This window comes from Sceloporus undulatus, chromosome 6 (assembly GCF_019175285.1).
Source record: "Sceloporus undulatus isolate JIND9_A2432 ecotype Alabama chromosome 6, SceUnd_v1.1, whole genome shotgun sequence".
Lineage (NCBI taxonomy): Eukaryota > Metazoa > Chordata > Lepidosauria > Squamata > Phrynosomatidae > Sceloporus > Sceloporus undulatus.
In genome coordinates, this window is record NC_056527.1 from 44,353,355 (window position 1) to 44,367,328 (window position 13,974).

General features: G+C 38.1%; 1 protein-coding gene across 1 annotated transcript in view; it reads right to left on the bottom strand.

The window, feature by feature from the left end:
• Positions 1–1,774: 1,774 nt before the first annotated feature.
• Positions 1,775–13,974, bottom strand: part of COLQ (collagen like tail subunit of asymmetric acetylcholinesterase) — a 45,803-nt gene continuing 33,603 nt past the window's right edge. The window contains exons 13-17 of the mRNA XM_042477450.1: positions 12,317–12,456; positions 10,556–10,675; positions 9,371–9,491; positions 6,630–6,732; positions 1,775–3,659 (exon numbers count right to left, since the gene is read on the bottom strand). Coding sequence (XP_042333384.1) covers positions 3,590–3,659; positions 6,630–6,732; positions 9,371–9,491; positions 10,556–10,675; positions 12,317–12,456 — 554 coding nt within the window. The 3' untranslated portion in view covers positions 1,775–3,589. The remainder of the gene's footprint in view (positions 3,660–6,629; positions 6,733–9,370; positions 9,492–10,555; positions 10,676–12,316; positions 12,457–13,974) is intronic.

Genomic DNA, 13,974 nt, shown 5'->3' on the forward strand with positions numbered 1-13,974 from the left:
TTAATTTGTGTTTTTAAAACAAATTTAGCTTAATTGTATTTTAATTTTTGTATTAAGAGGGGTTTTTTAATTGCATTATAGTTTTTAAAGCGTTGTACATTGCCTTGAATCCCGTCCTGAGAGAAAGACAGGATATTAATTAATTAATTAATCAATTAATTAAAAGATTCATCTTGCAGAAAAAGGAATATACTCAAAGAAAGTGGGAAAGTAATATAAAATGGATGGATAGACACAATAGTAGGCAGATAGGGTTTAAATATCTCATGGAGATGGGACTCAAAATGTTAAGATATCTCTCTATGTGTCTCTTAAAAATCTGGTTCTTTGACAAAAGTGAAATAAAATACTGTAACACTCTAATATAATATTCAGTGGAAGTGCATCCCCTTAATACAGTTTCAGTCGGCTGGCCCTATGAGATATATCTCCTTTGCTGAAGAAATTGGCATAGATCTTCTCTCTTAACTGGCTCAGCGATCACAAATGTAATCAAAACATGCCAGAAGACTTCTTTCTCCAGCCTCTTAGCACTTGGAGTGTTGCCAGACATCAATACAGAAATGAGAAAGAGGTGGGAGACAGGACTTCACTGTCTGCATCTCTGAGGATACAGCCAAATATATGAATACATTAACCTTAAGAATTAAATGGAGGAGGAGGGCAGCAGCAGAGGAAGGCCTTTTTGCAAGTCCCACTAAACCCACCCATCCTTGCTTTGGGCTGTTGTCTTTTTCCTTGACAAAGTTAATTGTGGTGTTTCCTAATAGATTTAGCAGACATCTGCTATTCACCGCTGGTGAACTGACAAAGGCTTGCCATTTAACATATGCCTGTTTCCTGATGACGTCACACAGTGAATGTTTCAATAACCTTTAGTCCTGAATTAACTGTTTATAGGGAATGAGTTATTACTTTGCAGAATATGCCCCTTGAGGAAAATACTGCTGATACCTACATTTTTAAAGAAGTGTAGATCTATTTTGGAAACATGGTTTTGCTGTTACTGGAATACACTTCATAAAATTTTGGTAGTCCCCTTTTTTGGAGAGACAGAATATGGGAGTTTATCAAATGGGAGGAATTTCTCTTAAATTCGAATGAAAAGAAAGTGGGGCCAGAACGCATTCACTTAAAGTTGCTAGTTTAGCGCAATTATGTGAATGTGCATTGCATTCAAACTGGTTCCCCATTGCCCGAATTTGTGTGTGGCAGTCTATCACGCAATAAGGTGAAACCCCATGATTGCGTTCGGACTGACTTCCCATTGCCCAAATTTGTGTGTGGCGGTCTATCACGCTATAATGTTAAACCTCATGATTGGGTTCAGATTGCCATCGGATTATACTTCCAATTCCCCTTTTCTGATAAACTCCAGAATATCTGCCTCTCAAAATATCTGCAGAGTTGGATTAATTGATGCAACCATTTTCTTAGGTAGCCTTCCTGAAACCTCCCTCCTCTTCATTTAGCCAGCACAGGTTTGCAGTCAGAGCTTAGAAACGGCATTTTTGGGGATTGCAACTATGTCCCGAATTCCTCAGATAGTATGACTAGCATGCTGGCTGGGAGTTGGAATACACAAAACTGACTTTCCCATCTGCCATCCCTCACCAATAATATAAAACATATCACTTAAATATTTACAATATGGCAGAGGAATATCCCAAATCTACACAAAGTAGGCTACTTAGGCCACCTAGAAAAAAAAGGAGGGGGGTTAAAAGGTTAAAAATTAAAAATATATAGTTGTTGGTTTTAATGTCATTTTTATTATAATTGTGTGATGGTATCCTTATTTACCTTTTGTGGAAGTAACAGAAGATAGTTTTTAGTAATGTATGAATGCATTTCAAACACACAATTTACATCATTAATGACAGAAAAGTAATATTTTCCATTTTTAAATATCTCAAGCTTGATTTTTTTTAATCTCACCATATAAAGACTTTACTCAGAAATAAAGATTTAGTTATCTCTAAATATGAGATAACTCCCATTTGTAACTTACTCAGCATATCTCCAATATTAATTCTGAGCTTCAGTATCTGCTGGAAAAGAAGTAAAATAATTGTTCCAAATGTTCTTTAAAATAAAACAACTGTTTGACAATTCCAGAGAAGAACATATTAAATCTGTGCAACATTTACTCTGAATAACACCCTATGGGTTGATCTCTTCAGGATAGACAACTAGGGATATGTATACATTAATATTAAATGTTGTAGAAAGATGAGACTGGAAAGAATTTGCTAAACAGAAAATTGGTAACAGTGTGACTGTCAGGTACTTGAAAAAAAGCCTAACATAAAAGCTAAAATAAAAGTTGTTAACAGCCATTTTTTCAACAATAGTCTTTAATGCAATTCTAACCATTTTAAAATGCAACCCTTCTATGCTGTTGTATAAGAATGCAAGTTTCAGGCATATTAGCACAGGATATGTATATTATTATCCCTTGTCAGGAATATGATGCATAGGCAACAAGAATGTGTTCCACATGAGTCAGTTGTCCTGAGTGGTCATCTCCATGAAGAACTGAAGAGTTTGGTTACAGTTTTACCCAAACCATCTGGACTTTCCTCTGAGTGATCAGTCATCTCAAGGTGCTGTCAATCCTTTGCTAAGATAGGCAGATAACCTTTCCAGGTATTTTGAGTTTGTTGACCCATTCTGTTGGCTTTGGTAACATGCAAATAAATGCATCTGATGAAGTGGGATGGAGTCCACAAAAACTCATGCCAAATAAAACATGCTAATTTTTCACATGGCACCAGAAGCTTTAACATTTTTCGTTGCAACATAGCTACCCCCCTGTCAAATCCCCTCTGAATGATCCTGTGTAAGTCACTCTTAATATAAATATACATCAATCTATTTACAGCTCTTTTATATAAATTCTGTTTCCAAGTAAAGCTGACCAGTTCCTTCATCTGGTTAACCTCCTTGACACATCCACTCACAAGTGAGTTCAATGGTATTTACTCCCATGTTAGGATGTTTCAGATTGCAGCCTAAACTTGTTTGTCAAGTCAATATACACAAACTGAAGACTTCTCATTAATTTAAATGCACATTTCATGCAACTATAGCACGTACAAAGTTCACATTGTAGTAAAAAAAAACATTTTAAATAGTCCTTATAAACACTGCAACCAAAATATGCTTTGTGTTTATACCAGAAAGTCTTTCTTTTAAAAAAAAACAAACCCCACCAACCTTGAAGAACTTGTTTGTAGGACTAACAGTGCTAAGCTGAGGTATTGTTGTGTTCAATTGAAGTAACAGTATCAAAGTAAAATAGTGCTCCAGTAGTTTGGTTTTGTTCTTGTTGCACAAGGAAAGTCCTGTAAGCAGCCACGGAAAAGGTACGTCTCAACTTTGAATGTTGTTTGACATTTTTCTATTAAGATAGGTTGCAGCAGTCTTATTTTCTTCCTGTGTGTGAATTGACTAAAAATGATCAGATGACACTGATGGTTTCATCTCAGATATAGGTTCATCTATTGTCCTGGCTTGGTTTGATGATAATATAATATCAGCACTGTCCATGTCATATGAAGGATACTCACCTACTGCCACACAGCTTTCATGTAAAATATCGACATTCTGTAGACTCAATATAACAATAAGAAGTACAGCGTAATTTTCCATAAGACCTAAGACAAAAAAAAAAAAAAAAAAAAAAAACAACCCACACTTAAATCATTATACATTAATGTTCTCCCTTCATTTTTAACACTATTTTATTATTTTGTCCCCAGTAGAGACTGAATCAACGGGGTTTAGAGAAGTGTTGTCTTACCATGAAGTATCTGATTCAATGGTTCTGCTCTACTTGGATCAAGCAATTGGATACAGACCAGATAGGTCTTCTCTTCCAACTTCACTATGGGTGAAGATCTTTCTGTTTATTCATTTTATTTGTACTTATTCTAAAAATATAGCATCATATTTGATGCTTCTGCTTTCCTTGCTTTCTGCTCTGCCCTTAATCTAGTATCATTTTATATTTCTTAGATCAAATTTGATCAAACAAAATTCCTTGCCAGAACAGGGAAGGAGATGTTTATTCAAATTAATGGAGTGTTAGTCATATTTGTTATGTATTATCTCAAACATCAGAGGCAGTATTCAAGGAAACAGCCATGTGAGTCTCTTTTACCCTACGAAGGAAAAGGAAAAAGGTGAAGGATGGATTTAAAAGCACTTTTAAGATTAACTGATATATTTCAGTACAAGTTTTTTTGGGCTCCAGTCAGCTTCTTCAGATGTATGGAATGAATCTTCTGGGAACAGAGATATATGCAAATGGTGCAGGGGTAGGAAAATTGTGTAATGTACTGGAAATACAAAGCATGTTCGTGTAGCGATGGAGTGGCAAATATCCTCTTAACAATGTTGTAAAAGATAACTGAAAGGACAAAGGTGTGAAACAGGTTTTGCATACAACCATATATGAACAGGTAAACAAATGCAAGGAAGATTTTTGTGTAGTGCATTGGTATGGCAACAGAAACAGTAAATTATTGTCAAAAAGAAGACAACATGTGTGGCTGTGATGAAAACTCATGTTTTAATACATGCAGTGTACTGTTAATACATTGGGATTCTTGGCTATATCCCAATTCATCTGTTTCTCTTTCTAATTTTCCTTTATTTTATTTTGTTTAAGAATTGCTGCTGAGAAATTGAATGTCCAGGAAGATTGAAGTCTTCTGCAACTGATTTGGGGCTATTCCTATTTCTGAAGTCACATTTGTACCCATTTATGCTTTTCAGTCATCTAAGCTCAGAACTGTAGGTGACTATTAGAGGTGTTCTGTCATTTTCTGTTTTATGTCTATCTTGGGTATTATCTCATTGGGTAGATATTGTAGTTTGAAAAATGCCTGCAGTATATCCATTTCTTTTTTGTAGGCCTGAGCAGATGTGGCTGTACTGGGGGCTTGGATATAAACAACAGATTTGGTAGTTTGTCCTGGATGAAAGCTGGAGGTGTGTAAGCATGTGTAGGGATCAGTAGGTTTTTGATACAAGTCAGCCCTTGGTATCTGTGGACTTGCCATCCGCGGATTCAACCATCCATGGAGGGCAAGCCTGCATTGTCCCCAGTGTTGGTACATGCATGTGGCAAGGCATGCACAGGGCTGTGCCACCATTAGGAACAGGCCCATTTGTGCCCAGTAGCAGTGCATGCATACAGCTGCACCGCCATTAGGGACAACAAGCCACGTTGTCTCTAATGGTGGTGTGGCTGCGCACATGTGCTGACACTGGGGACAACAGGAGCAGTCCTTAATGGCAGCGCAGCCACCTGCACACGCCACCATTGAAGTCCCATTGTCCCTAATGACAGTGTGGCAGCGTGCATGCGCTGTCATTGGATACAACAGAACTTGAGCATCCATGGATTTTAGTATCCATGGGGGGGGGGTGTCCAGAAAAGTCCACCACAGATACCGAGGGCTGACTGTACACTGTAGTGCTTAGATGTCCATTGTTTAGTTGACAGTGGTATCAGGAAAGTGAACTTCTTGTGCGCAATGATCCAGGCTAAAATTGATATTAGAGTGAATTTTGTTGACATTCTGGTGGAACCTCTCAAATTATTGCCTAACTGTACCTTTCTATAACTCTTTCGACTCAGGTGTGGACTTCCATTCACTTCTGCTCCCCTCACATTTTGCCCATCTCCCATCATTTGTACAGCTCCCAGACCTGTCACAGTTTCCCAGCCCTGATCTACAGGATGTTCTAGGTAGTTACAATTACATCCTGAGAGGTAACACAGAAGAGGATTTGCAGAACTGACTCTTATGCTATTTTATTCTTGCTAATTAACACATTATTCTATCATGAGCCATGAGGACTCAGCAGATAATTTCATTTGTAAATTAAATGTTTCCTGTAAGTTAGTAACAGTACTTGACAGAATGACAGAACTATGGCAGGTAAAATGCTGCTGACCAAGGGAAGCTATTAATACCAGTGCATGCAAGTCATACTGCAAGTGAGCACATTTCTTATCCATATACCCTGCTGGATTAGAGAAGCACGACAACACTGTACCAAATTAGTATTTTGTAGCTCCATTGTGTAACTGATGGCAAACTGAAATTACTACCTTTTCTTTTTCTTTTTACACATTTCAACCTCTCTGTAATATCAGACGTGCCTCTACAGACAGCATGAATGTCTAAATGAGGTGGAAAATGCATCTACAAACAGTGACATTGGAGGAAAACAGAAGGGGGACATAATCCCACCTCCACCACTCATCTTTCCAGGCCACACAACTTGGCAATATTTCCAGCAACAGAGAACAATGCTAACCCATCAATTGTATTCATATTGGAGATGGGGAACTGTGTTGTTGGGGGACCCAAGCTCCCCATGGCTCTTCCCATCCATTAATTTCTTAAAGATGCAGGGAAAAGCAAGTCTGTTACCACATTCTGAGAATTCCTACTGTAAAGTCCTGCTTTCTCTAGGGCTTTCTACTCATTGGCATCACAGGGTAAGGCATGTCCAGACTTCATTCCGCATGCAATTCCTCCTGCACTTTCACTGAAGTAAATAACATTCTTCTTTGATTCAACAAAAACTAAGCTTTAAATTTGTCATACCCAGGGAGATATGTTTTACATGTTAAATATCCAAAATCTTGCCCATCACAATCTTCAACACCTTCCTGTCGGTAGCCATCTCCACAATATGCATGGCGGCATCCTAACAGACATGGAATAAAAGAGAAATTAATATATATTGATTAATTTAGAACAGTGGCTCCAAACGTTTGGTCCTCCAAATGTTTTGGACTTCAGCTCCGATAATTCCTGACTGTTGGACAGGTTGGCTGGGCTTCTGGGACCTGAAGTCCAAAACAAATGGAGGACTAAAGATGGGGAACTTATAACTTAGAAGATGTGTTGTTGCTGTTGTGTCTTCAAGTCATTTTTTACTTATGGCGACCCTAAGGCAAACCATCATAGGGTTTTCTTGTTATGTTTCCTCAGAAGTGGTTTACTGTTGCCATTCTCTGATGCCAAGAGAGTGTGAGGACACCATGTCGGTTTTTATGCTTGAGTGGGGAATTGAACTCTGATCTCCAGAGAGATAGTTCAACACTCAAACTAATACAGTCAGCCCTTCTTATATACAGATTTTCTATACATGGATTTAAGCATACACGGTTTGAAAATGTTAAAAAAAAATATAAATTTCAAATATCAAACCTTGATTTTCCATTTTTTAAAAAGGGATACCATTTTGCTATGTCATTATATTTAATGGGACTTAAGTATACACGGATTTTGTTATAAACAGGGGATCTTGGAACCAAACCCCAGCATATAGCAAGGGTCCACTGTACATCATGCTGGCTCTTAGAAGAGTTATACTGTCTTTTGATCAAATGATTATCAAAATAGCTTTGAACTGATAGCAATAAAAGAAACCCCTGCTAAAAAATAAATAAATTTTCACCTTTCCTGAGAAAGGAAGACTGTTTCCTAATGTCCATCTGTGCAGCACCAAATGTCTTGTATGGAGGAGGCCTTAATAAGTTCAGCTGCATGTGGCAAAGCCTGCTTGTGAATGGGGAACAGTGTGAAATTTCTACTTGCGTGGAGATTTTCATGCATAAAGCATTATATATTAACCTCTCCACACAGACAATTATTAGGAAAGGGGGTGTATAATAATCTAGGAGACATCAGTAGGTGGAGAAACTGTGTAGTGATCCCTTGGGGATCATTGTACCACATCAACTCTTCTTAATTTATAAGTAGAGAAGGTTTTGAAACCATTTTAGGGAAGGTTTCAAAGATATAGCCATGTTAGTCTGTAGAATCAGTCTGTAGATCTTGTAGCACCTTTGAGACTAACTGAAAGAAAGAAGTTGCCAGCATGAGCTTTTGTAGACTTCATCTGAGGACACAGACTGAAGTCTACAAAAACTCATGCTGCCAACTTCTTTCAGTTAGTCTCAAAGGTGCTACAAGATCTCTCTACATTTAGGGAAGGTTGAAAGTCTGACATTTTGGACTCTAATTTGTTGTGAGTAGTATCACTCTCATCATGCATCATGCTGCATGATGGGGTGAGATCCTGTCACTAGTCCCAGCTTCTGCCAACCTAGCAGTTTGAAAGCATGCAAATGCAAGTTCTAAATCCTTCCAGAAACATGGTTCAAAGTTTTATCCTTAACATTTGTATGTACTCATGTACTCATCATGTATGTACTCATGTTTGTATGATATGCTGGAATATAAATGTTTCTAACTGGATGTAAGGTAATTTTTCTAAACATTTTATTATTTTATGCTGGCTGTATGCCGTAATAAATTCATGCACAGCAAATGCAAGTAGATAGGTACCACGTCTCAGTGGGAAGGTAACAGCGTTGGTGCAGTCATGCTGGTCACATGACTACCAGAGGAGTCCTCAGACAACACTGGCTCCTTGGCTTAGAAACAGATGAGCACCACCTTTTGGCTTAGAAACAGATGAGCACTACCCCCTACAGTCGGTTACAACTAAACATTCATGTCAAGGGACTACCTTTTCCTTTACCTAGTACCACTCTATTCTGCTCTGCTCAGACCTCACCTGGAATACTGTGTGAAGCTCTGGGCACCACGGTTCAAGAAGGATACTGACAAGCTAGAATGTGTCCAGAGAAGGGCAACAATGATGATCAAAGGTCTGAAAAAGAAGCCTTAGGCAGAATGACTGAGGGAGCTGGGCATATTTAGCTTGGAGAAGAGAGGACAGCAGGACGATACAACAGCTATCTTTAAATCTATGAAGAGAAGTCATATAGAAGATTGACCAAGCTTATTTTCTGTTGCTCTAGAGACTAGAACATATATCAATGGATTCACATTATGAGAGAGAGAGAGAGAGAGAGAGAGATTCCAACCTAAACATTAGGAAGGACCTCTTTACTTTAACAGCTGTTCAACAGTGGAATGGAAAGGACTGCCTTGGAAGATGGTCAACTCTCTTTGGAGGTCTTTAAACAGAAATTGAATGAGCAACTACAGTGCTTTAATTGTAAATTTCTGTATGGCAGGGGGTTGAACTAGATAGGCCTTGTAGCCCCTTTCCAACTCTACAATTCTATGATTCCAAGACACCAGAAAACCATTGCTTCCGATAATAATTGAAATTGATGTTGACCCAGGTCAATAGCTTCTCCTGCACTAGCTAATGAATTAGGGTAGAACCTACTAGTAGTTGAGGAGTATTCCTGTGTTGTTTTGTCAGCATACCATACCATACCAACTTGGCTGTCTGACCATTTATTTTAAGACTTTTATGTAAAATGAAGCAATCAAATTAAAAGCAAATGGCTCAAACATACGTATACAGGCATCAGTCACAATGGTATTGCCATCATCACACTCTTCCCCGTCTTGGACAATCCCATCTCCACAGGTGCTGCTATCTTCCAGTGGGTAGTCCACAGAATAGAAAGGGGTAAGCTGCTGAAATAAATGCAGAATGGTTGCTTAATGTGAACTATAATCATTTTAATTGTCATAGAAAGATAAGGATAAGAGAGAGCTGAAAAGCATACATTGCTGTTCTTATTTACTAAAATTCATTGCTGTTGGAAGTAGGAATGTGATGATAATTTGTTGCAGTTTGCTAAACAGATTGTTTTATTTCTTAGCCACTTTAAATGTTTATGTATGAACTGACAAATTTGCCACCCAGGATTAAGAATTTTCAGATGGTTTATTTGCAAAGGAAGTAAATCGGTGGGAATTTCCATTTGAAATTTGATGTTCTGAATGTTTTTATTGCTTTACTAGCTGTACCTGGCCACACATTGCTGTGGCTCAGTCTGGTTAAAAGGAAAAGAAAGAAAGGAGAAAGCACACATTTTTGAAATATTTAATTTCACAATGCTTGTGGGTATACAATATTTTTGTTGTGCCATTGTCTGTGTAGATATAGAGATTGTCTAGTTTGCTGACTCTAGAACATACAACATATAATTATCCATGTAAGAAGCAATCCATGTCTGGATCTAAACCACACAATTCTAAAGATTGGCCCTGAGCTTTGTTGATGGTGCTTGCAAACGACAATTAAATATTTAGTATAGCATGTGTTGCCGTCCAACAGATGGCGTTGTTTTTTAAAAAAACATATTTTTACCTGTTACAGGTGTGACATCTATATAATAGTAAGTATATGTATATAAAAACATGTGTGTATTCAAATGGAACTTTGTGTCAAAATTTCAAAGCAATTGGTGAAGAACTTTTGGAGATTTAAGATTTTTAACAAACGAACATTTACATTTTTATTTATTTAGATTGCTTAAGTACAGCTAAAAAGTACTACCTGCTCTTGCCAAACTGGAAGAAAATTTAATTTTACAAAATAAGTAAACAAAAGGTAAACATACAAACACACACACACACTCATTGTCATAGGCAAAACAAACTTAACTGCCATCTTCATAAACATATACGTCAGTGTTTATGGAATGAAATGCTTATCCAAGTTGCATTATTCTTGTTGGTGGGTTACTTACCTGGATTGGAAGCCATCCAACAGTATCTTTGAAATACAAAGATCTTTGATCTCTTCGAAATGCTAGGGCATTTTCTGTGTTTAGCCGGTCCAGTTCTTCTCGATTATTCACTACAAAAATCTGGAGGAGACACATAAAAATAAGTAGAAGAAAACCAGACTGTCATAATATCTATTGCAGAAGAATAACAGTTTGCAACAGAGACCTGATTCCTGATTTGAAGGTCCTACAACTGATATCAAAGGCCTTTCCAATTCCTGAATACCGTTTCCCCAGCCTTAAAAAGCACTTGCTAGAAATCTAAATGTACTGCATGGTCTAATCTATTACCTGCACTGCTGTGTGCCTGTCCTTGTGAATAAAAAGTGTGAAATGCTTTATTGAAAGTAATGTCATGGTCTTTTAAAAATAAAACAAAATAAAATAAAGGAGAGGAGAGGAGAGGAGAGGAGAGGTGAAGAGTGATGTGTTCCAGATTTTGAGGGGGAGACTGCACATCCTTCAGAGAGAGGGACAAAGAGCTAACATAAAGAGAGTGGTATATTGCATTCATTAATTTTAATTCTGGAACGGATAGAGGGTGGAATGATTTGTGACATGCATCTCAATGATATCCTAGGCACCATTCCATAGATATCCATGGTCACTTGCACCATCACAATCTATGCAGATCTCATTATTGCAAACTACAGTGGTAGCAGGGGTTTAAATTGCATGGCTGTAGCAAATCAAGTCATGGTTTGATTACAGGGGAAATGTGATTTCTTAGGAACTGAAGAAGTAGGTGGAACAACTATCTGGACTGTTATCTTCAAATGGATAATAATTGGTTATTGCCTGGCTAGAAACAAAATGTCAACAGAGTCTGCATTAAAATTGAAAGTGGGGTACTAAGCCTCCTCCAATGACATCATATAGTATAGAAGAATGGGGAGAATTTAAAGAAAGAGCAGCATTTGTGTGTCTTAAGGACTAAACTAAAACACACTATGCTAAAAAATGAGGCTGCATCTACATGGCAGAATTAAAGCAGTTTGACACTGCTCTAAATGCCATGGCTCAATGCTATGGAATTCTGGGATTTGTAGTTTTGAGAGCTATTTAGCCTTTTCTGTCAGAGAGCTATGGTGCCACAAGATTCCATAGGATAACAGTTAAAGCAGTGTTAAAATGCATTAATTCTGCATGTTAATGCAGGACAATGTGGCAGCAACCTCAGAATGCAACTGCACCATATTTCCATTTTCACTCAAAAGAAAATCGGTTGTGGCCCAATGTCCTCCCCGCTTTTTTCCCCTCCTTCCCCAAGTATAGTAAAAAATAATAATAACAATAATAATAATCAAAGGGGAAAAAAGCCTCCAGCAGCACTGGCAGAGTTTCTAAAAATCCTTCAGTTTGGAGAGAGGATTTAAGGGGGGGAAATGGCTGTGGGAAAAGGTTTAAGCCTCTTCTACTTGCTTGTAATGGTCCTGATCCATACTGACCACAGCATTTTGCTTCCCTCTAATGTGCTGATACTTGGAATTCTGGCATTGACATCCCAGTGACATAGCATATAATTGCCAAGGCAGCTACTGCCTGAACAAAGCAAATGCTGAGGAGTAACCTTGTAAAAGCATAAAGATTGTTTTGGAACATAATTCTTCCTCCCCCCCCCCCCCCCGGAAATAAAAGCAGCCCAGATCTAGTTGAGCAAAGCAACTCTACAAGGCCCACTTACAAAATATGCCCAGATTAACTCCTATCAAACTCACTTACTGCAGGAACTTTTGAAAAGGCCTGTCCAAACAGTGGTTCCTCATAAGGTGGGATATTCACATTTGGCTGAGGGTTGCAGAGACATTTCCCTGGAGGTCCGGGAAGCCCTCTTTCCCCTTTTGGCCCCATTGTTAGTTGCCCTAGAAAATATCAGATTGCCATGCTAGGACAGTGCTGAAATAGATAAAGACATTCTGAAAAGAGAAAATTGGAGCCCCACCAGCAGTAAAAACATCTGATATTCTCATTTGGTGTCTTTGAAGCCTATAAATCAGTGTTGTGTTACAAGTTTGGGCCTAATTGCACTGTGTTTAACAACACCCTGGTTTTTCATATACGTTTGTTTGGAATACAGAGAGATTGTCACACACCTCTTGCTGCCCAATCCGGCAATATTAAACTGATATTATTGCATGTATCCATGCCCAACTCAGCTGCATTGCATACCCAATCTGAACTCCTGGCATACTTTTCAAAGAATGGGAAAGTATTGTTCTTTGAAAAGTACACCTGGAGTCTGGATCAGCTACGCAATGCGGCCGAGTTGGGCATGGAGGCATGCAATAAGATCAATTTTCACCCATTTTCACCTATGCCCAGATCGGACAAAAAGAGCCATGCAATAATCTCCTAGTTGTGTCAGAAAATAAATGAATGAATGATTCAGAATACGAATTGTACTACCACTCAATTTTTGTTTGATTCAAATAATATCAGCTGAGGCCATACTGTGTAAGTTTAGCATTGTACAGCTGACCCTTGAGGAGCATTTGGGAAAGTTACTTTTTGGACTATAACTCCCAGAATCTCCCAGCCACCATGGCTTAAGGCCATGGTAGCTGGAGAATTCTGTGAACTTTAATCCAAAAAGTAACTTTTCCATACTTTGTCCCTGAGATATGTGTAACTCTCCCAGCTCTAGTTAGGAGTGAGAATTAAAATAATCCATTCCCACCGTAGTCTTCTCCACATGTAAGTACTACAACAGCTTTCCCAATATTTTGTTTTCAAACACACAGAGAAGACCATTGCATCTTTCCTGAAGCTGATCTTCCTTTTCTCAGCAAGACATTCAGAAGGAAGGGTAAGATATAACTGTACTTTAACAGTGACTGTGAGAAACCAGTCTTTTTGTACAGTACGACCTCTGTATCTGCAGGGCTGGTACCTGCAGTTTCACTTACCCATGTCCAAGAAAATATGTTCTCTCTAGGTATTTTCTAGGTTCTCCAGTGCGATTAATTAATAATAATAATAATAATTTATTTTTCCCGCCTCTTCATCAGGATCGAGGCGGCTTACAACAGTAATAAGTTACAAACAATATAAAAATATAAAATAGTTCCACTATCCCCTCCGTTCTAAAATAACAACATAATAATTCACATATAACAATAATAAAATACCAATTGATCCTAATTGTTCTATGATTAATTCTATGGTACGCTTCTGGCAGAAGTTGACCACAGAGTTGCACCAGGAAGCCTAGAGATGTCTAGAGAGGTGTTTTCTCTAGGAATCTATAGGTCCTCCAACATAACTCTATGGTCAACTTCCTCTGGAAGTTATTCATTTCAATAGGGCTTGCTATTATCCACAGTTTTGCATTTCCATGGTAAGTTCAGAAACATATCAATTGTGCACATGGGAATCATATT